General features: G+C 62.9%; 1 protein-coding gene across 2 annotated transcripts in view; it reads right to left on the reverse strand.

The window, feature by feature from the left end:
* The window catches only part of RASGRF1 (Ras protein specific guanine nucleotide releasing factor 1), an 82,887-nt gene that overhangs the window by 21,898 nt on the left and 37,947 nt on the right, over nt 1–23,042 (reverse strand). The window contains exons 6-21 of one of the 2 annotated variants that reach the window (XM_069466516.1): nt 20,978–21,057; nt 19,864–20,057; nt 19,290–19,399; nt 17,853–17,971; nt 16,658–16,818; nt 15,924–15,987; nt 14,057–14,193; nt 13,548–13,630; nt 8,507–8,545; nt 7,839–8,093; nt 5,024–5,400; nt 4,554–4,679; nt 3,038–3,208; nt 2,309–2,415; nt 1,765–1,877; nt 1,079–1,139 (exon numbers count right to left, since the gene is read on the reverse strand). In XM_069466516.1, coding sequence (XP_069322617.1) covers nt 1,079–1,139; nt 1,765–1,877; nt 2,309–2,415; nt 3,038–3,208; nt 4,554–4,679; nt 5,024–5,400; nt 7,839–8,093; nt 8,507–8,545; nt 13,548–13,630; nt 14,057–14,193; nt 15,924–15,987; nt 16,658–16,818; nt 17,853–17,971; nt 19,290–19,399; nt 19,864–20,057; nt 20,978–21,057 — 2,197 coding nt within the window. The remainder of the gene's footprint in view (nt 1–1,078; nt 1,140–1,764; nt 1,878–2,308; nt 2,416–3,037; nt 3,209–4,553; nt 4,680–5,023; nt 5,401–7,838; nt 8,094–8,506; nt 8,546–13,547; nt 13,631–14,056; nt 14,194–15,923; nt 15,988–16,657; nt 16,819–17,852; nt 17,972–19,289; nt 19,400–19,863; nt 20,058–20,977; nt 21,058–23,042) is intronic. The other variant, XM_069466515.1, reaches the window with a different exon arrangement.

Raw genomic sequence — 23,042 nt, forward strand, 5'->3', positions numbered from 1 at the left:
TGAGCACAGCCCTGTCCCTGCTGCCATCACTCCTGGGCAGGTGGGGTGGAACGTGCCGGGAGGCCTCGCTCTGGCAGCCAGACCTGAGTGTGAGCGAGGCTCTCGCCACGGCCTTAGGTGGGCCACGCAAGCCCCCGGCCCCCAGCCCGTCTGCGCTGACGGAGCCCATCAGGGCTGTGCTTGGCGCCAGCCACAGGCCCCGCAGCCTGGTCCTTCCTTCCGCCCGCCCCCGAGACAGCAAGAGACAGCCCGGGGACAAGGGCAGTGACGGGGACAAAGGGTGGAGCACAGGGAAGGGGGGCATCACGGGTCCAATGTGGCCCCGGTGAAGCGCGTGTCGGAGTCCTGGCCCCGCACCCAAGCATGTGGCCTCACAGTGGCCCCTGTGTCCACGGACTCCACTTCCATGGATTCCACCAGTTGCAGATTGAAAATATTTGGGGAAAAAATTCCATAAAGTTCCAAAAAGCAAAACTTGAGTTCGCCACGCACGACCTTGACTCCACCCAGGTGCGGTGCCGTGTGGGCATCGTTTCGAGGTCACCGGTAACCCAGAGGTGGCGAGTGTGCGGGAGGACACGCGTGGGTCACGTGCAAACACTGCACTGCTCTGTAGCAGGGACGTGAGCACCTGCGGGTTGGCATCGAGGGAGGTGCCGGGAGCCCCCCCCACGGCCACGGAGACGCCTGTGCTCGGGGACGAGGCTCGGTGGACGGAGTCAAGGCGAGGTCCCTGGGTGGGCCCTGGCCCCACATGACTGGGGTCCTTAGAAAAGGGAAATTTGGGCGCAGGGACAGATGTGCTCGGAGGGAAGACGGTGCAGCCACGTGGGGAAGGCACAGCCACACGGCCACGGAGGCAGCCACCAGCCGGGGCCCCCAGAGCCTTCAGCGGGAGCAGGTCCAGCCGACACCCTCATTTCACACTCTGCCCTCTGGATCGTGAGAGAACAAATTCTGTCATTTAAGCTGCCCTGTTGGTGGCACTTGGTCACAGCAGCCACAGGAAATAGACACAAGTTGTGGCTGTGCCGGCCGGGAGTCCTGGGTGGGAAGGAGGGGAGGGCAACCCGCTCACCATCTGCACGATTTCCTCCAGCGTGATCTGGTTGTCACCCGGGTCCTCCTGGGTCAGCGTCCTGGGGACGAGGGGCAGGTGAGCCCCCCACACCTCCTGGGCAGCCCCCTCCCCCCTGCTGGCTGGCCCCCCACACCCTTGGGCTCTCGTCCTGCTTTCTTCCTGCCGTCCTGACCCTCCTGGCTGGGAGGTGCCGCGTCTGTCTGGCTGTGGGGACGGCTGCCCCATCCCCTGGCAGGGCAGGGAGCCCGTGGGGCGGGGCAGGGCGGGGACCAGTACGGGGCGGGGCCTGCAGCAGGTGCTCCTGGTGTGCGTGGAACGAGGACTCGTGGGAGAGTTGCTCGGTCTGCGGGAACAGGGCCGCCCCAAGGCCAGGCCTCAGCCAGACGGAGGCTATAGCCCAGCAGCTGTGTCGAGCGAGGACAGAGGAGGGGGGTGCAGGGCCGAGCCGGGAAATGAGGGTGGACCCTCAATGTCAGGCCAAAGTGCTTCCCCCCAGCCCTGTGGGATGTGGGGGGTGGGGCCTGGGGTGGGCACGGGGTGGGGGACAATGTGCTCCCCACACCCAAGCCTGGCTGTGAAGGGGTGTGGGCCCCAGGAGGCTCCGGGCCTGGGCGCATCTCCACCCCGGCACACCCTGCCGGGTGTCCCCTGCCTGAGAGGGGCCTGTCACCTCCCGGACTCACCTGATGATGTTGGCAGCCGCCTTGCGCTCCTGGGTCAGGAGCTCCGGGTCGTGCATCACCTCCTCCAGGAAGCCGATCACCTTGCACTTGAGCTCTTCGTTGGTCTCAAAGTCCTACGGGAAGATGTGATGGTGACTCTGGCTACTGTTTGCCAACTGCCGGGCAGTGGCCGGGGCCAGGCCAGAGGAGGGAGCTGCAGTCTCTGTGTCTGCCCACGGCGGGCTGCCCTGCCTCAGTGCGCCTCTGCTGGCCGCGTGGCGGGAGCAGCAGGCTCCCAGGGCACAGAGGGTCTGAGGCGAAGGACTGGGGCAGGGGCGGGACCAGCGCTCGGCTGCCGCACCCCGGCTGGGGGGCACAGACCAGCTGCACCTGCTGCAGACAGGTGGGTGGACAGCGGCCCCTGGACCGACCTCGATTCCCTCCTGGGACCCGCGAGCAGGGCCTTCCGGGAATATATGGCGGCACTGCCCCCACCCCCATTGGCCATCAGCTCTCTCTGCCCCCAGCCGCTTCCTGGGGGCCGGTGTGGGAGGACCCCGCCCACCTGCGCGTGCTTGGAGACCCAGTGGCGGAGCACGTTCAGGACGCGGTTGGTGGCCGCTCTGCGGATCACAAACTCCTTGTCTCCGTTCCTCTGGTCGGGGGGGAAGCCTGGTGGCACACGGCAGAGGGAACAGGGGACATGTGAGGACAAGAAACAGCTCGACCCCCGTCTGGAACCAACGCTCAGACCTGGCTGAGCTGGGCGGGAGGCCATGGGCAGGGGCCCGACACAGTATCTAACAGCCAACTTCGGAGCCGTAGCAGACGCCACACTCTCCGTGGACACGGTCCACTCGTGCCTCTCCCAGATGCTCCAGCTGTCGGGGTCTCCCCCAAAGGGCCGCAGGGCCATGCGCCCCCCCCCCCAGGACCAGAGCGCTGTGGGCCCCGCTCCAGCCCCCTCTGCGGGACCAAGGCTGTGGAAGCGGAAGCGGGGGTGGCAGGTGGGGGCGACAGAGGCTCCCGCGGGCTTTACCCTGAGCGGAAGTCGGGCAGCGAGCGGGAGGGAAGGGAAGGGGCCCCAGGCAGGGGGTCCCCAAGACTGCAGGAAGAGTTTGGGGTGTGGGCGGGGCAGGGAGGCCGGGGGTGGGCGCCGTTACCAGGAGGCGCCTGTGCCGTTGGCGGCGTACTAGACACCAGGCGGCAGGTCGGGCCGCGACTGCCGTCACCTGCCGCAGCCTCAGGCGGGGGCTGATCTCGGGGGGACCCTGCGAGCGCAGCCGCCACGCACCTGCGCTGGCCAGCGACATCCGCCGGAACTTCTCCTTGTTGGGGGCGCCCTCGTTGGCGCCCGCGGTCGCTATGGCGAAGGCGGAGGCGGCGGACAAGGCACTGCGGTGGTTGTCCAGCTCGCGGCAGGAGGTCATGACGACCCCGTTGTTGTAGGAGAAGAGCGGGAACTCTGCGGACACAGCCCGGCCTGAGTCAGCGGGCCTGGTCGGGAGCAGCCTCAGGGCGGGGCCCGGGGTCGGGGTCGGGGCACGTGGGGTGGGCGCCTGTCCCGTTATGGTCCCCGGGAAGGGTCAGGCCGCGACGCCCCAGGGCCGCCCCGGAGAGCGGAGGCCCGGCTGCCTCCTGCCGCTGAGGAGCCTCCAACCTCCCCTTCGGCCTCTCGCAGCTCCCAGCCCCGGCACCCTCAGGCCGGCGGGACACGGGGCGGCTTGTGGACCACACCACACGCTTTCTCACCCTGCAGCCTGTGTGCAACGGGCACATGACCTGTCCGACGTCTGACATCCACAGGTCACACCGACAGGCTCATGGGCAGGTGGGGTGGAGAGAGCACTGCACTTGGAGTCCATCTACCCTGTTAAAATTCTCCCCGACCCCTTACTAGCTGTGTGACCTTGGGTAAGTTACTTAACCTCTCTGGGTCTCAGGGTAACAGGGACAATACCCACTTCAAAAGGTGGATACAAAGATTAAGGCGATAACACAGATGAAAATACTTTGTATTTGATGCAAAGCTGTATAAATGCCATGGAATATCATCGCTATTTATACTAGCTTTTCCTCAGTGGTGATCGTGGTAGAAGCGACTCCGGAAGCCTTTAGCTTCACCCTGTGAGTGTCTGGAAAGCAGCCCCCACTGGGGACACAGCGGCAGAGCTCGCGCTGTGAGGCACGAGCCGTTTATCTGAAGGACGCAGAGCCTATTTCTGAGACCCGGCTCCGCGGGGATCGGTTCCGCGGGCCTGAGACGCGGTTGTCCCCGAGGCCCGGCGGCCCGACCCACCCGGTTTCTCCCGCAGGCCGGGGCAGGGGGGCGCGGGGCGCGGGGAGGCGGCCGAGGAGGGGAGGCCCCGGGCACCTCCCACCTGCGGGGCAGGCAGGGGCGTGATGGGACCCGGACACCAAGACGGCGTCGCAAGGCCCCTCCGGGACCGCAGGTCTGGGCTGTCGGGGGCAACGTGACCCCGCGCGGGGTCATTTCCCTTATGGGAACCCGGCCCCTGTGCAGGGCTGCGGGGCGATGCGGGGCCCCAGCAAACGCCTCGGACGCAGCGGCGTCCGCGGACGCGTCTGGCGCCGGCCCCGCTGCGCATGCGCGGGGGTAAGTGGTTGAGGCCGACAGATGGGGAACCCCCCCGCCCCCCCGCCCCAGCACCCACCGCCGCTCGGGGTCAGGAAGCCTGAGAGTGGCCCCTGCTGTCAGGAGTCGCCCACGCGGCGTGCGGGGACACCCCTGTCCTCTGCTTGCCTGGCCACGGCTGTCCCCGACCCCCGTCCGGGCCAGGGAGCTGTACCTGAGGGGTTTTTGCTTCTGACTGACTTTGGTGTCGTTGGGGATTTGGTGGGTGACGTTTCGGCATCTCCGTCGTCACTCTGGTTTTGATCAACGTCTGACTCTTCCCTCACGGAGACTTCTGAGCCTGGGAGGAAAAAGAGAAATAATTTTGTTTTTCTCAGTTATTCACTGATTTTAAAATTCATGCCTATAATTTACTGACGCCAGAGTCAATCTGGGACGTGCAGACTGAAGAAAGTTTAACGGCTCTCTTTGCTGCAGGACTTATCAGCACCTTTCACGTGCTAAAGGGCACCGTAACTCTCCAGGGTGGCTTCTGCTCTGTCAGGGCTTCTCAGACCTGAGCAGACGCACGGTGCCCCCTGCCGGGACACAAAACCTCTGTCCCCCGCCCTGTGGGGCAGGAGGAGCAGCCCGAGGCGTTGCGGGTGGGGTTGAGGCTGGAGCTCCGCCCGGGCGTCCACTCACTCTGCTTGCCGGGCGCCGCGGGGTCCTCGGGCCTCTCGGGGGCGGCGTCGCCCTCGTCGGGAATCTTGCTGGCGAAGCCGCCGGACACGTAGAGCTTGCTGGTGTCCAGCGTGGCCTTGCTGAAGGGCGACATGGCGGAGTACACGCCGGCGCAGCCGTTGGGGCTGCAGCCCAGCGCGGCCAGGTCCAGGGCCTTGCCGCCCGTGATGATGGGGATGTTCAGGGACAGCTTGCGCCGGCGGCTGGGCGACGACGTCTTGGCGATGGACAGCGGCGGCGGCGAGGAGAACTTGCGGGTGGCGCGGGGGGACTTGGGGGGGTCGCCGTACAGAAGCTTGTTGTTCTGGCCGCTGGCAAACAGCAGCTCCAGCGACCTGCGGGGAGGCAGGGTGACGAGGACAGTCGGGGGAGGCCGGGGCCGTGTCCGGGGACTCAGGGAGGCGGCCAGGGCGCCCCCTTCCCTCAATCCCCGAGACGCGGGGCTGATCCTCCGAGCAGGGACCCCGTGAGCAGACGGCCCAGGGCCCAGGGCAGGGACGGCGAGTGTCCTGCTCCCCGCGGTTTGGGCGGGACTCGGGGCCTCTGCGGCAGCGTCTGACCCAAGGTGCTCGGGGTCCCCTGATGTGCAGGCTCGCGAAGCCCCCCATCCTGCACAAGGCCCGCGCCCGCCTATGCCCCCCGACCTCAGCCTCCGAGAGGTCCCGGCATGTTCTGCGGCTGAGGAAGCTGAGCCCAGAGACAGGGAGTGACGAGTCTGACTCCTCCGACTCTAAACCCCGGTTCCTTCCATCCCACCGCGGGACTTGATTGGCCTCCCGTGCAGACTTGGGGGGAGGGGAACTGAACGTGGGGTCTCCCAGCAGCCCGTGCCCCCCACCCTCCCGGCAGGAGAGAAGATAGGTCCTCACGAGGCAGACCACGGCGCCCATGCCGGGCGTCTGCCCTGCGCTAAGCACGGACCGGCCTGGCCTCCCAACCCGGCCTCCTGACCCGCGCTGTGGCCGCAGGAGGTAGCTACTCTCATCCCCACGTCACGGACAGGAAACTGAGGCTCGGAAGTGACGTGGCCAGGGCCACGGGGCTGAGAGCTGGACTTGAACCTGCCTCTCTCTGCTGTGGGGTGGCGTGGCCCCGGGAGTGACTGCGGTTACTTTGTGGGCGAGAAGCCGTCCTGGATGGGGTGGGTTTCCTGCTTTCTCGGGGCCTGGGAAGCTGATCACTGAGGTTCCGGAAGCTCCTGCCCTGCCTGAGGCCTGAGGTGCGGGCGCGGGAGCAGGGGTGGGGATGGGGGTGCATTTGGGCACCATGGGGCGAGGGGCGCTGGGGGTGTCTCTGCCCTCAGAATTCCCCCCGCAGGGACCCTGGGTCCACAGTGACCCCCGTCCCGCTGGGGGCAGCCCTGGAGCTCCGGTTGGGGCAGAGAAGTGAGGATGGCGGGAGGGTCTGCCTGTCACCCAGACTCAGACGAGAGCTGCTGAAGAGACGAGGTCCCCCCTACCCCAGCCCTGACTCCTGGAGCCAGGGCGGGTCCCTCGGCCATCTGGGCCCAGCTGGCGCGATGGCAGTTGGGGAAGGCGGCCTGGAAGCCAAGGCTGGGGCTGCCCACCCTGCTACGCTGCGCCCCCCCCCCCCGTGTGCCAAGGGGGCTCCGTCCTGCTAGCCGAGCAGGGACCAGACTCGTCCTCCCTTCCCTCCTCCCTCCTCCCTCCCGTCCCCCTGTTCTCTCCTTTCGTGTGTGGAGAAAGTGGGGCCGCCCGTCCCTGGGCAAAGGGTGGGACCCCAGGCTCCCGGGAGGGGCTCAGAGGGGAGAGCGGGGGTAAGACAAGTACGCCCCCACACCCTGAGCCCCCCACGTCCTGCGCCCCCCACACTCTGTGCTCCTCACAGGCAGGCTTGCTCCTGGGGGGGTGTGCACCCCCCAGCTCTCCTATGCAGAGCTCAGCCTCCCTGGGCCCGGCAGGTGTGTGTGGGCAGGTATGTGTGGGCAGGTGTGTGTGGGGCAGGTATGTGTGGGCAGGTGTGTGGGCAGGTGTGTGTGGGGCAGGTGTGTGTGGGCAGGTGTGTGGGGGGCAGGTGTGTGGGGGGCAGGTGTGTGTGGGCAGGTGTGTGTGGGCAGGTGTGTGTGGGGCAGGTGTGTGGGGGGCAGGTGTGTGTGGGCAGGTGTGTGGATGGCAGGTGTATGCGGGGGCAGGTGTGTGTGGGCAGGTGTGTGTGGGGCAGGTGTGTGTGGGGCAGGTGTGTGGGGTGGGTGCGTGTGGGTGCGTGGGTGCACGCGGGGGGCGGGTGTGTGGGGGGCAGGTGTGTGTGGGGCAGGTGTGTGTGGGGCAGGTGTGTGGGGGGCAGGTGTGTGTGGGCAGGTATGTGTGGGCAGGTGTGTGTGGGGCAGGTATGTGTGGGCAGGTGTGTGGGCAGGTGTGTGGGGGGCAGGTGTGTGTGGGCAGGTGTGTGGGGGGCAGGTGTGTGGGGGGCAGGTGTGTGTGGGCAGGTGTGTGTGGGCAGGTGTGTGTGGGGCAGGTGTGTGGGGGGCAGGTGTGTGTGGGCAGGTGTGTGGATGGCAGGTGTATGCGGGGGCAGGTGTGTGTGGGCAGGTGTGTGTGGGGCAGGTGTGTGGGGGGCAGGTGTGTGGGGTGGGTGCGTGTGGGTGCGTGGGTGCACGCGGGGGGCGGGTGTGTGTGGGGCAGGTGTGTGGGGGGCAGGTGTGTGTGGGCAGGTGTGTGGAGGGCAGGTGTGTGTGGGCAGGTATGTGTGGGCAGGTGTGTGTGGGCAGGTGTGTGGGGGGCAGGTGTGTGGGGGGCAGGTGTGTGGGGCGGGGCGCAGCCACCTGGCGGGGATGGCGCTGATGGGCTTCCTGTAGATGGTGATGAGCTTGTCCAGCACGACGGCGGCGCAGGTGAACACGCGGTAGGAGTGCAGGAAGGTGTTGAGGAAGTCGATGCTCAGGAAGCGCAGGTCGGTCAGCCGCTCGAGCAGCCGCGCCACGCTGGCGTAGCGGATCTGCAGCACCTTGCAGGAGTTCATGGTCTTGCTGAAGCGGATGTCCACGTCGTCGCAGTACAGGGAGGCGTCGGACCTGGGGACGAAGGACGCGGAGGTGACGAGGGCCTGTGGGTGTCTGAGCCCACGATGCCCTTCCCCCAGGCGGCTCCCTGCGCGTCACCGTGTCCCCCACGCCCAGCGAAGGACAGGGAGGCTTGAGGTGACACTCGAGAAGGGCTGCAACGGTTTCTTCCCAACACCTCAAAACCCGGCGTCAGAGAACCAGCGTTAGTGACACCAGAGAGACGTCACACACTAGGAGACGTGTAGCGTATCGCTGAGTGCACAGGATAGACAGGAGCCCCGTTCACGGAACCGTGACGCGAGGTTCGCGCCGTGTGTTCCTCACAGCCCGGGGTCCCTGCGGATGGGTGCAGGACCAGGACATGGTGTTGGACCTGCTTGCGGCTGCCGGGAGACAAGGACAGTTTGCCGGGTGCTGCCGGCCGAGCCCGGTCTGCCCTGCACAAGCCTTCTCGGTCACGACTGCGTGAGCTTGTGGTCTGCGGCCTCCGCCGGCCGTCGTGGGGACCAGCTGCCCCGAACGTGGCGGAGCCACGGCGCCTGCTGGCGGCCAAGCCACGGCCACCACGGCGGGGTCTGTCACGGTCTTGCACAATGGGGGGTTTGCACGCTCTGGACCCCAAATCTTTACCACCATGTTCTACTTTCTGTTTGGCACCAAGAATCGGGGTCAAATCTAGTGCTCACTCCATCTCCTTCCTTTTCCTCATTCATTAGCACCGATGACCGGACCTCACCTAGTTGCTTTATGCGCGCTTGGCAGCTGCCCCAGATCGTCCTGTCCTGGGGGGGACGTGGCTGGGGGGACACGCCAGCGAGCGGATGAACACACTCAGCATCGGCAGGAAGAGCCTGGCAAGCTCGTCACGAGGAGCTCACGGGGGAAATTCTTAAAAATACGGGTTTGGCCTGTAGGAGGCTCCACACCTGCGGTGTGTGGGGAGAACATGGCACCGGCGTCACCTGCAGCCTTGTTCCCTGTGTGTCCTTGGACAAGGCCTCAGTTTCCCCCTCTGTAAAATGGAAATGGCAAGATCTGCCTCACGAGACTTTCCCGGCATTTGCTAGAATCACCGACTCCAGGGCCGGGCGCAGGCAGCGAGGGGAGGTTGGTCCGAGGCGCCGGCTCTCGGGAGGCAGACGGCGCGGAGCTGGTGAGCGGCACATGGCCTCGCCTTGGCACTTGCTGAAGGAATCTTCTGTGGACACATCCCTGGGATTTGAAATATTGATGAATACACAAGCTTTATCAGGTGTCTTTGGCGAGCAGGGCAACAGGGATTCCTTCTGGGGACGAGGGAACACGGACAGAGCAGAGCGCGGGGCTGCCTGACGACCCTGCAGCGCGGAGGCCGAGCCGGGAGCACAGCGACGCCCCCGCCCAGGCCGGCTCCGCTGCAGGGCAGGGGGCGTTTCAGAAATGCCGGTTTTATTTCAGGAGAAGATTTGCTGCATCTACGGACCCTCAGGAAGCAACTGAAGGGGGTGCTCTGAGGTCAGGAGGTTTCTTGGGCGGGAAGACAGATCGGTGACTCGCCGGCCGGCACGCAGGGACCAGCCCCCAGGAAACGCGGCGAGCGGCACGTTCAGCCCTGCGAGAGCCGCTGGGACCCGGGAGGCGCAAAGAGCTCAAACTGCAGAAATGGAGGCGGCGGCGGCAGACAGAAGGCCTTTACCGCAGATCCCAACAGGAAGCCGGGAAACTGCCGGGAAGCCGCGGTGAGAGACCCCGGCGGCGGGACGTGCTCCTGCTGGCGGTGTCACCAAACAGCCTCATGCGGTGTCACCAGAGCCACGTCCGCCTGCGGCTGAAGGTCTCCGTCACTGTCTCCGGGGCTGAGCCGAGTCACGCGTGTGCTGGGCGTGTTGGCCTGTGTGCTCCAGGGGGAGCCAGTGCAGCTCCTCACGCAGCAGCCAGCCAGGCCCGGCGGCCGACGCTGATCACTGGACCCCTCCGGCAGGGTTCGCTTCTGGCACCTTCTCCTTGGGCTCCTGCCCCTGCAGGGCAGGGACAAGTCCAGGAAAGGCCCTGCCCTTTCCACACGGCTTCCCCTTCTCTGTTCCAACCGCACAGCTGCTGCTGGTGTCGGTGCCTCTGGCGACCCGCTGTCGTGTACACCTGCTCCGGTCTTCGGCGTCCCCCGTCTGCAGAACGGGGCAGGGCACCGAGGCAGGTGGGCCGACCGCCACTGCTGGGCTGCTGTGCAGACCCGGCCCAGCGGGTGCCACGATGCACCTGCCGCGTCCCCCAGGGCTCTGCTCGGAGACAGCACGCGTGGCAGGGGCAGCAGCAGTAATGAGGACACGTGTCGCAAACCACAAACCAGGACGCTCTTGACTCACGGTCTGAGAACAGGAGGCTGTGCCAGGAACCCACAGGCTTTGGGGGCCTTTCTAGGGAGGACCACGGCTCCCCAGCTTCAGCCCCAAGGCTTCCTCCAGCCACTGCCCCATCCCGGTGGCCACCGAGGAGCCTGCCACTGTCCTGGGAACGGCCCTGCGACCTGTGGCACGAAGCCCCCGTCCTCACTGTCCCGTCCCCACTGCCTGGCTCTGCCCCACCCAGCCCCACTGTCCAGCACACAGGTGGTCGGCTGTGTCACCCCGCAAGGTCCAGCCTTGCTGTAAAACAAGAGGCACAAACCAGGAGGAGAGAGAGGTGGCACCAAGCGCAGGAGGGACAGCCAGGCGGCCGTGCTGGACACGCACAGCCAGGAGAGCCCAGCGTCGCCAGGATGGCCAGAGCCACACACGGCACTAAACACTCACAGGCACCAAACACTCACGCAGCCCGTGGACACTCAACATTCCTGAAGTCTAAAGTCAGCCCCGCCGGCAATGCCCGTCTTGGCCCTCAGTGTCCCCTACCCAGTGCAGACGGAAGCCGGGCTGCTCTCTGGGCTCACCTGCCCCTGCTCCTGGGAGGGGGCAGCCGGGCACACCTGCCCTGCTCCTGGGAGGGGGCGGCCGGGCACACCTGCCCTGCTCCTGGGAGGGGGCGGCCGGGCACACCTGCCCTGCTCCTGGGAGGGCCGGGCACACCTGCCCTGCTCCTGGGAGGGCCGGGCACACCTGCCCTGCTCCTGGGAGGGCCGGGCACACCTGCCCTGCTCCTGGGAGGGGGCGGCCGGGCACACCTTCCCCTGCTCCTGGGAGGGGGCGGCCGGGCACACCTGCCCTGCTCCTGGGAGGGGGCGGCCGGGCACACCTTCCCCTGCTCCTGGGAGGGGCGGGCACACCTGCCCCTGCTCCTGGGAGGGGGCGGCCGGGCACACCTGCCCTGCTCCTGGGAGGGGGCGGCCGGGCACACCTGCCCTGCTCCTGGGAGGGGGCGGCCGGGCACACCTGCCCCTGCTCCTGGGAGGGGCGGGCACACCTGCCCTGCTCCTGGGAGGGGCGGGCACACCTGCCCTGCTCCTGGGAGGGGGCGGGGCGGGCACATGCCATGGGCCTAAGCATCTTCCAGCGCAGGCTCACTCCCTCCGCAGGGAAGGCTGGTGTGGCAGGGAGAGGAGTGTGCCCAACGCACCCTGTGTGACCGGGACGCAGGTGGCGTGGCCTCTGCCACACACGGCCTGGCCTCATCCACCGTCCCACGTCCTTCCCTGGTTCCCGCCAGACACTGGTTATGCACCTTAATTCGGTCTGTGAGCCTTGCTGTTCCAAGGGCTCTGGAATAGTCCGCCTGCCGGAGGACCTGGAGACCACAGTGGCATCAAGGTCACTGCCTGCATGACACGTCACTGCCGCCGACCCTGCAGCCCCGTGGGACTCTGTCATGCCCCAAACACACCGCGCACTTTCCTGCCTCGGAACCGACGTTCACGCTGTTCCCTGTCCTAGGACGCCCTTCCCCCCCCACAGAGAGACTCCAGCTGATCCTCGAGACAGCTCCGAGGTCCTCTTCCCCGGGACGCCTTCCCCGCTGTGCGATGGATCAGTCCCTGGTCTTCCGAACCCTCCGCCTGCCCCGAAGGGTCACGTAGACTCTATTTACAGCCACACAGCACTGGTTTCCTGTTAGCTTCCTCTGTGTCTCTCTCTCCCCGGGGACCAAGCCCGTGAGGCTCCTCCTCTTCCTCCCAGGAGGAGGGTGTTGCCAGGGGAGCCACCGGGAGGGAAGCCGAGGCAAGCAGGTCCCTGGCGTAACTTTCAGGGGGACGTTCCATTCACTGTGTCACCATCATGGTTCACAGTTTTATCTTTCTCCCACCAGTGACTTCACTTCCGTTTTATCTGCTCATTTTACCGTCCCAATGTGCACTCCTTCCAGAAGATGAGCAGGAGGGACTCACCCTGCACCTCACGGTCATTCACTTGTGGTTTTCGTTTGGTCGTTGAAATAAATCTAGGCGGTGGGTAGACGGGAACCACCACGTCCTCCACGCACGAAGCGAGAAACCCAAGCTCAGAGAGGTCGAGTGACTTGTCCACGGTCACACTGGAGCCGGGACTGGGACCAGGGCTGTGGCCTTCAAGTCCGGACTTTCCCCCCCTCCCCCCGGCACCCCCCACGTCTGGCTGTTCCGCGATACAGTCCCAGGAGGGGACGGAACCGCACCGACTATGGCAGGAGCGTGGAAGTCCCGGCGCCTGACGCTGCCCGGCTCACGGCAGGCGTGTCGAGCGCTCAGGGTGCCGACCTGTCCTTGGACTGGCCATGGGCGGGAACGCGGTTACTGCCACACGTCAAGTAGGGCTGTGTGTGCGGCCCCAGCGTGCACTCTTGACAGCAAACAGGCTGTGGGCAGCGCAGCCCAGGTGGGAGCGGGGCCCGGCGAGCACCGGGTGAGCCTCGGGCAGGGGCAGAAGCCAGAGGCCAGGACGGAGGCCAGAGCGCCAGGGGGCCGTGGGTGGGGCAGGAAGGAGGGCGCAGCGAGGGGAGGGCACAGACCATGGGAGCAGAGTCGCACCTGGAGCAGGTGAGGGCGCCCCATCCCCGGAGCTGGGCTCAGCAGGACACGAGCCCCTCGCCCCCGGGGGTCCTGCAAACAAACACCCCAGCCCTGGAGCCTGGGTCTTGGTTTTTGAAATGTTCTATGTATTGATTTTATAATTAGAAAAAGAAAGATAGTTATAAACAGAGTGCATAAAGCTTCATTACTAATGTTAATATTTTTCCCTGAGACAGGACCTCGTGCTCCGTCACCCAGGCCGGGGTGCGGAGGCGCGGCCTTAGCTCACCGTGACCCTCCCGCCTCAGCCTCCGACTGATGTTATATTTTAATCAGCCTAAAACAAAAACAATCCGCATGTGCACCACAGATAAACCACGACAAAACCAAGCCAAAGCAGTCATCCAAATACACATCAACTTAAAACAAACAAGCAAACGTCAAAAACCCCCAAAGATGAACCCCAGCATCTTTGCACCCTGGTGGCTGGCCCGTCCCCGTGTCCCAGCTGTCCCCGTGTGGCCTCCGTTCTGGGACGCAGCCTGGCCTGGGGGGTCGAGAGCACTTACTTGATCATCTGGGGCACCGTGACCTTGGAGTTTTCTTCAAACGCGTTCATCATGAGCCCGTTGCACCGGATGTTGTCCACGCACTGGAACCGAGGGAGGACAGGTCAGAGCCTGGCTCGCCCCGCCCCACCCGACACTCGGTCCCCAACTTCCAGGGTGCTGTCCTGGTGGGGGCAGGGCAGGGGCATCCTCTGGATTCGGCCAGAGGTCAGAGCCCGGATGCATGACCCTGGGGGCTCACTCGACCTGCGTGAGTCTGAGTCTCCCTGTCTGCAACCCGGGGATGGCGCCTGCTTGCCGGGCTGCTGGCAAGATGGGTGCATCTGGCATGGACCCGTCACTGGCCCCTGAGGTCCAGCGTCAAGGACATGACTAGATCCACAGGGGTCTGGACCCCTCTCCTGGGAGGCCGCCCAGCAGGCCCCGTCCCTGTCACTGCCCCAGCCAGGCCCCAACCAGGCTAGGTATGAAGAGACCCCCTGCTTTCAGGAACGGGGAGCGCTGCCCACCTGGCTGATGTCACTGGTCCATGCAGCCTTCTCCTGCCTGGACGAGGCCACCAGGATGACGGTGAAGGGTGGTGAGTCCTTGGGCTCCACGCCGATCTTGAAGTCCAGGTGGTCCCCGTCCTGGCCCACTCCTTTGGCTTCCGGTTGCAAGACACGACATTAGCAGAGTGAGTGTGGCCCCTTCTGGGCTGGGACACGTCTGGGTGGCCCCTGTCCTGCACCTGGCGGAGGTTCTGCCTGCTGAGGCACCGGGCCACTTGCTGCCACTTTCAGAATATTCTTTTCCTGAGTGGGGCGTCCCCGTTTCAAAGATGGAAAAACTAAGACCTGGATGCGGAAGTAGCTCTTAGCCAGGCAGGGATGGTTCCGGACCCAGAGCTGGAAGAGCCTTTAGGAATCGGAGTCCACCCTCCGCCCGCCTCGCACCCAGGGGCAGCCGAGGTCCCGCACAGCGGCCAAGCCGGGACAGGAAGGGGCCTCAGGCCCTCCCGTGAACCCCACGTAGCACCAGCCAGACAAGGAACTTCGAGATCTTAGACTCTATGGACTGGGCCAGTCACTCCCCAAATCAAAAGTAAAGTCCGAGTGTTTTTATTGCTGCTCTTGACCTGAAAGTCCCCTGATTCTTGATGGCTGTTTACTTGGGAAGACCAAGACCACGGCTTGGGGACTCTTTCCAAGGCAGCCACACTAACTGGGGGTGCACCCAGCGGGGGTGTTGTGGAGGGTCTGCGTTGGCTGCTCTGCTGCCCAGGGCCATGTGGCCGTGGGGCCATGGCCTTCCCCGTGTGGGCTCAGACATGCTTGCCCAACACGCATGGGGCCTGCTGGCCTGAGGTTCTCGTCCCTTCCAACTGTGACACTTGAGAATTGTGGGGTTTCTGGCTGGGATCGAGCTGGCTTCTCTGAGAAGTGGGGTGTCTGTGTGGGTGTTGGGGGGCTGTGCTCCCGCCTCCCCAGCCCAGGCGGGAAAAGAGCTCCAGGCCCCACAATCCCCCTGCGTCTGGGCTTCCCCGCCCAGCTGTGGCCAGGACTGAGGCAGGCGCAGTGGTGAGAGCACCTCCCTCCCTGGGAGCCACTCGGCGCGGCCCGCAGTGGTCGTGTGAGAGCACGTGTGTGCTGTCACACGTGTGTGTAGCTGGGCTGGGGCGGGAGGCTGAGGGGTTCGGACACAGCCCCGCCCAGGAGGCCCCATCTGGGGAGGGGCCGAGACTGTGTGTCCCGCAGGGCGGGGCATCCCGGGGGCGTCTCTGGGCCTGGGCTTGGGGTCCATGAAGGAGGGAGACGAGGACCAACTTCGGCCCAATAGGAGATGGCGGTGGCTCCACCCGCCCCTAAAACAGCGACCCCATCCCCCAGTTCTGACGTCTGGGGGGAGAAGTCCCCCTGGACTCCACGGCATGGGGGTCTCTGCCCTCCGTGAGGCTCCTTCTCCCCTGGGCAGCCTCCCCTCCTGGCTGCTGCAGGGTGGTCCCTCTCTCGGGCCCCCGGCCCTGCTCTCTATCGGTGGCCCCCACATTCCGTCCTTTTCCACTAGAGGACGGGGATGGGCAGGCGCCTCCCTGGCCCCAGGAGCCCTTGAGCTTGTCACACATGGACGTGCAAACGAGGGGTGCCCACTGCCATGTTGCGACCCCCAAACCCAACAGCGCCGGCTGGTCCAAGGGCCTGAGGGGCTTGGACAGAACCGAGAAGCTGGATCGACCGTCACCTGCCAGGCCAGGAGCTCCTGCCCTGAAGGCCCAGCCCCCGGGCTCCCCGTGTCCAGGCGAGGGGCCCCCACCCTCCCAGCAAGCTCCACCAGGCCAGCCGTGGGAGAGCGTGTGGGTCTGTGCGGGCGACACGCACACGGCAGCCCCACACTCACCCTCCTCCTCCGCGCTCTCCGGCTCCTCCAGCAGGGTGCAGTCGATGAGGGACACGACCCCGTTCTGCAAAACAGCCACGTGGGCCATGTGGGCCGGGGGGCCGAGGGGGCCGAGGGGGGCAGGGGCGCGGTGCCGGGGCCGATGACGGGGCTGGAGGGGGCGTTAGAAGACGGCATCACGTGTGCACATATGTGTGCATGTGTCATGTGCCAACTGGGAAATTTGCTTTTTGAGTTGAAGAATTTTACCTTCGTATAAGAAGCCCAATGAAGCGGATTGAATGGGGTTGCCTGAGAGAGGCCAGAACCGCCCTGCCAGGGTCACGCCCTAAATCTGCAGGGTCGGAAACCCCTGTCCTGGGCCAGGCCTGTGACGCCGCCAACAGGAGAACAGGCAGCGTTAGGGGCCCAGCCCAGGCGCCGTGATTCCCACTCTGCAGATGAAGGAATGAAGCCAGGGCTACCCGGCAAGTCGGGGGTCGGGGCTGGGGGAGCCCCTGGGGCCTGGTCCCAGCCCAAGGCCAGTCCCTCATTTGTAGCTGTTAGAAACATCTGGAACATGCCCCCACCCTTGAGCGTGTGAGCTTCTCCTGGGCAGCCCTGTTCGCTCACCTGCCAGGTACGCGCTGGTGTGTGTGTGTGTGTGCACGTGTGTGTGTGTGTGCGCACACACATGTGTGTATATGTGTGTGTGTGTGTCCCCAGCCCCCGGCCCCGCCCCCCGCGGCCCTCACCTTGGTCAGGTGCAGCTTCCCCCCGGAGCCCCTGGTGCAGATGATGAGGTGCTTGGAGAACAGGAAGCACTGCCGCTCGCCCTCCTTCCTCAGGGACAGGGACCCCAGGCGCCCTCTGGTGATCTTGCCCTTTTCAGACATGGGCACCTGGATGAGGGAGCCTGTGGGCGGAGGACAGACCTGAGCCACTCCCGGTGACCCTGGCCGGGCGGAGTGAGGGTGAGATGGCAGGAGCAGCAGCGGCGGAACCTGCTGTCCGAGGTCCTGGCAGCAAATGCCGCCCAGGGACGCTGGTCCCAGCCCCTTTGGGGCCAGATGGCTGGGGATTGGGGTGACCAGAGAAGCCCCAGGCAGGGCCCCTCGACCTCTCGCCGGCCCAGGGCCTCTGAGAGCCCCTGACGGCACAGCCGGCTGGTGTGCTGAGGATGAGGGGCTGGGCTGGGGGGCTGGCCGCAGGCCCTGAGGGGTTCACAAGGCACCTCCTGCCGCCACAGCAGACACCGCCAGCCCTCACCGCGCCCTGCCACAGCGCCCAGGCAGCCTCGCAGGCCTCCACACGCGCTCTAGGGGCCCCCAGGCGCCTGTCACGAAGCAGCAGCTACGCAGGCCGCGGGGGCCGGCGGGGTTTTCACTAGTCGGCGACCCCAGGGCAGGCAGAAGGGGCCCTGGAGGCCCGTCCCACGGTGGGGGCCACGCGGGCACGTGGGTAGGATCTGAGTTTCCCGCAGTACGTGGAGGTTGAATGTGGCGGATTTCAAGCAGGTTGCGGCTCCGGGGTCCCTGAGTGGGACACTGGTCCCCTGCGCCGCAGAGGGCCCCCCGCCCCAGGGCTGCGCCTCCCCACACGGCCCCGAGGTGTGCTTCGGCCGAAGGTGGCAACGGTCTTCTACCATGGGCGCCACCGTGACCGCGGCAGCCCCCAAGGGGCAGAGGGTGCTGAGCGAGGGCAGAGGGACGGCCCAGTGTTCGCTGGATGTGTGACACACAAGCCAAGGCCACCCGGGCAAGGTCCTGTTTACATCTGGAGAGAAGGAACCTGTGAAACCAGTAACATCTGCATCCGCCTGCATAGATGCGACGCGCGCACACGGCCATAACGTTCCGCCAGGCGGGGTCGGGGCGCGGCGACCTGGGGGGGGCGGGGCGCGGCGACCTGGGGGGGCGGGGCGCGGCGACCTGGGGGGGCGGGGCGCACCTTGCCGCACGAAGGTCTGGCTGGTGTCCAGCAGGATCTCGCAGCCCTCGGTGATCATGCGCTCGATGGCCAGGTTCTTGCGGATGTTCTCGGTCTCGCTGACCTCGTCATGCATCACCCTGCGGGACGGGACAGGACAGACGCTGCCATGGCAACCCCGGGGGGGGCGGCTCCCGGGGTTCTGGCCAGACCTGGGGGGCAGCCCCGGCGCCCCGGCTCCAGGTGGGGCCCGTAGGCGCGAAAGGGAGGGACGAGTGTCCACCGCGCGCTACGCCGGGCACGCCACGGGGTGTCTCGTGTCAGCTTCTCACCGCCCGAGCAGCAAGGGCTCGCATTTCGGGGAGAAAACAGAGAAAAGAGGGAGGGCAGCAGCCAGGAAACAGGCCTGTTGGGTCTCCGAGTCTGAGCGTGGGGAGCAGAGACGCGGATGCAGCCCCGGCGCGGGGGGGTGGTGCAGGAGACCCCGTCTGTTAACCTGGTCCCGCTGTCGGCCCGCACGGGCACCCTCCTGCCGGGGGTCTCTGCACGTGCCATCTCCTCCCCGCGAACCTTCCTCCACATCCCGCACGGCGCCCTGAGGCTGCCTGGGCCCGCGGGCTTGTGCGGGGGGAGGGGGAGCCAGCTCTGGGGGCTCCGTCTGTCCTGCGGCCGCCGGGAGGGAAGGTGGTGACCCCGCCCACACCTGTCCCGCGCAGGGGGCACCACTGAGCCGCCTTTCGGAAGCAGCAGCTGCGGCTCTGCCCGTGGTTCCGGGGGTCTCGGGGAAGCTGCGGGAGTTTGGCAGGGGCGGGGGTGGGGGGCTCTGGAAACAGCACTCCAGGTCCTCCAAGAAGAGCACGAAGCCTTTTATTGCGACTGATGCCTGAATTTCTCCCACCAAGACCACCCGTGGGGAGCTCAGAGTTCTCTCCTGGACATTTGCTCGGTCTAAACCCGCAGTGGCGGGAGATGCTCGGACCGGAGCTGCTCTCAGACCCCCAGCGAGTGGCTCAGCCCCTGACCCTGGGCTCCCTCGTCTGCGGAGTGTGGGGTGAAGACGGGACACAGCACCCGAGGCCGCTCCCACAGCACCCTCTTCAGGGCTCCTGTAGCCACAGGCTCTGACACACTGAGGCTGGGGGACAGGGGGATGGGCAGAGTGTCGGGGAGGCCCAGGCAGCTCCCTGTCCTGAGATGGGCCCAGAGGGAGCCCAGGCCCTTCCTCAGACCCCATCTGAGCCAGGACAGCCGCCACCCACGCCAGGCCCTCCCTGCACCTGGCCTGAGCCGTAGCCCCCAGGACTGCTCCGGGGGCCTCTGCTTGGAGGCAGGGCTCACTGTGCCCTCCCCACACCCCAGCCTGAATACCAGCTCTGCCTGGGGGTGGCAACTCCCGGGCATGGTGTCCTCCGCCCCACCCCGTGCACTGGCCGGGCTGCCCCCAGAGCCAGCGCTCACCTGGACAGCTCCTCCAGCTTGGACTTGGCGTAGTCCAGGCTGTTGCGCTCCACGTGCTCGTGCGGCGTGTGGGCCAGGAGCTCGTGCAGCGTCAGGATGTACCTGGGGATCTGCGGGCAGCGGGGACAGGCAGGGGACAGAGTCAGGGGGGCGGAGTCAGGGGGGCGAAGTCAGGGGGACGGGCTGGAGAGCAAAGGGGGGCAGATGGGTGGGGGCCAGCGAGGAAGTGAGAGAGAGACATGGGGTGGGGGGGGGATGGTTCTGTGCTTTTGGTCACAGACTCTAACTCAGAGGCTCCTCCAAGGTCATGTCCGGGGCCCTGCTCTGGCTGGAGGCAAGGCCTGGGAGGGGGGGCCGGGAGCGGGAGGGAAAGGTCCCCTAGCGGCCGTTTCCGAGAGCCACCCCCTTGCCGGTGGAGCCGTCTGTCCTGCGGGTGGACAGGCCCACGGGCGGCCTGCTCTTCATCCCCCAGGGGCAGGCCTGGCCCTAACCCCACCGAGCAGCCCGGAGCCGGGGCTCCCCCTTCCCTGCCACGGCCCCCCGCATGCACCCCCGGGCGGGGCTGGGCCGCCACCTGGAACATGGGGTAGGTGAGGAAGGTCTCCAGCGTCCTCTCCTCGCAGTCGGGCTTGGCCTCGTAGTGCTTGAGCAGCTTGTCGAAGTCGCGGTTCTGCTTGCAGTGGGCCAGGATCTGCAGGCTGTACTGGTGGTTGCGGACGAACTCTTGGTAGATGTTGAGCATGGGCAGCAGGATGTCGAACAGGTCGGCTGGAAGCAGGCGGTGGTCAGGGGTGGCGGGGAGACCCCCAGGCCCTCGGTTCCCCCCACCCAGAGCCGGCGCTGGGGAGCGGTCGGCTCCGCGGCCTCCACCGTGCAGCCTCAGCCTCGGCTCCCTAAGCCGGCCTCCCTCGCCTCCTCAGCTTTGTCTACCAAACTAAGAAAGTGGAAAAAAGAGACGACGTTTGGGGCAGGTGAGGTGAGATGCAGGAGGTGCCGGGGCAGCACAGGTACCAGCGCCAGCATCTCACGTGCGGACACTTGGGTGTGGCTGTTCTGCTTTTGGAAACCCAACCAAGGAAACGGCCCCCAACACGGAGACACTTCGTGTGCAGAGATGGTTATTTCTAATGACAATGACATCAGAACAGCCCTAAGAGCCAAGGGTGGGATTCGGTCGGGGCAGTGACGGAGCGGCCGCGGAGAGCTGGGGCGTCACGCGTGGTGGTCGAGGACACCTTCGGCCCGAGCACACGCTTGTGCGGTGATGCCAAGTAAAAGAAAAAAACAACACGCAGGACTCGATTCTGTATTCGGCATGTTTGCAATTATGTAAAACGGTAAAAAACACAAGCTCTGCGCATAAAAAAAAAACTGGAAGAAAACACACCACAGTGTTGATAGTGGTTATCTTTGGGAAGCAGAACCATGGCTGGTATTTTTAAACGTTTTCTACTTTTCTGGGTTGTCAAATATTCTCAAATGGATGCGTACACGCTCTTTTTAAAAGGAAAAAGTGGATGAGAAACTAAAAATACACCACTTCCTCCTAGAAACAAAGCTCTTGCCAATGTGTCTCTTTCTTTCTGCTCCTGAGGGACACGGCACTGTGCCCTGGAAGACACAGGTCCCCAGCCGTGGGGGTGGCCCTGGAGAGGCCTCCCTGGGGCCCGCGCCGGGCGGCTACTCACCCAGGACCAGCGTGGGCCAGCTGGAGACTCGGGCCTTCAGGCCTTGGTAGAAAATCTGGTGCAGAAACATGATGGTTTCACTGAAAGAGAAGGCGCAGGGTGAGCTCCAGCCAGGGGCGTCCTGCTCTGGGGACGGCCGCGCCCCGGACCTCCCGTGAGATCCCACCCCGGACCTCCCGTGAGGCCCGTGAGACCCTACTCCGGACCTCCCGTGAGACCCGCCACAGCAAACCTTTTCTCCAGCGGGACCTACGCGAAACCCGCCAGCAGGAGGGACGACATGCTACTAATTTGGGGTGCCCAGTGCAAACGGGAGTACAGTCCCCCCAACAAATTAAAATAAACAAAAACAGGAAATAGAACAAAACAAAACAAAAACAAAGGTATATAAAAATATTTTGGTTTTGGTCTTTTAACCCTAACTACAGATATAGTTTACTTCCACTATTTCAATGTCTATAGAGAGATACACAAAAGGTATTTCTAACTCACTATCGTCTAACATTAACAGCACGGTTAGGGATTCAAAGTTGTCCTAGAAGTTGCAGTTAGAAGAACTTAAATTGGAAATTTCAGTTTTCCCCTTGGTCTTGTCCATTTTTGTCCCACTCTTTATAAGCTAGCCGGTTATGTATGCATTATGTTACTATAATAAAGTTTGTGCCTAGGAAAAAAGTTTCTAAGTTATTAATTTTTGTGTAGTAATTTATCTTAAAAAGTAAATGATAGTTAAAATTCAAGAAAATCTCAAAACGGTCTTACTCTTTATAAATATTACATACATTCAAGTTTACACACCCCCCAAAAATTATTTTGAGACTACTTAGATTGTTTTCAAAACAACTTAATCTTGATCCTCATGTAAAAAACATGTTATTACTTTATATCATTGTTTGAGGTGCTAAAGATTGGCACTAAAGGGTTTTTTTTTTTTTCCCTCTCAGTCTACAGTCAGGTAATCTTACGTTAATGAGACTCAAAAAACTAACTTACAATAAGACTTCAAAAACAAAAATTTTCTGACCTTGCCTTGTCTGCCTACCTCTTATACCAATTCTTCCCTGAAACTGGCCATAAAAACCAAAATCCCTCTACCTAAGACAGGTCATAAAGCCCAAAACCCCTTTTTTTCTAAAAACTAGCCATAAAACCTAAAATAATTCTATATAAAATGACCATAGGATGATTATTTGACCTACTTTGTTTTTACTTTGTTTTACTGTAAAACCCCATATGAAAAAGGGCCTTGCTTTACACCCGCCCAAAAAATACACACTCAGAGAGGCCAAACAAAATCTAAATATAAAAGCCTTACTGGTTCTGCCACTCAGCCTGTTAGAATTAGTTCACAACATTTTTGTCCGATCATATTTCTACGGGACCGTCCATACTTTAAACATAAAAAATAGACAATTTCCCCTACATCTTTGAGTGTTCATTCTGAAGACATCCATGTATAAAGTTTTAATTCTTTCTCCTATTAATCTTCATGTCAGTAAATTTTCAACAAGTCTTAATGGAAACAATGGCCTTTGCTCGCAAACTTTGAAGTCCAGAGACACTTTGATCCCTACGATGTCAACAGATTTTATTTTGGGATATAATGTTTTAGAAAAATCTAACTTATACCTTTAAACAGGATATTCTAAAATGTCTACTATGATTATAAAATTTAAAAGTAATATTATGTTTATTAAAAAAAGTCTTACTAAAATATTCATTTACTTTTCTAAATAAAATTTATAAGTTTAAAATTAAAAAACAAACCAATAATTAAAACTATATTTTAATCCCTGTTCTGTGTTACATATCTAATCTATAGGGTATAAAAATGATAAACAGAAAAGTAACTAAAACTAATAACTAAAATCTAAATAAACTACTAAAATAAATAAATAAGATAAAGTAGGTAAATATAAATAAAATAAAAATAAAATTTTCATATAATTTAAAATCTTAAAGTCATTATGTTAAGTTAAAAAAGATAATCATAAAATGTCTAGATCATTTATAAGGTAAAATACTACAACATTAGTTCTTAAACATAAGTTTAAATTTATACTTT

Source organism: Eulemur rufifrons, chromosome 3 (genome assembly GCF_041146395.1).
Source record: "Eulemur rufifrons isolate Redbay chromosome 3, OSU_ERuf_1, whole genome shotgun sequence".
NCBI lineage: Eukaryota > Metazoa > Chordata > Mammalia > Primates > Lemuridae > Eulemur > Eulemur rufifrons.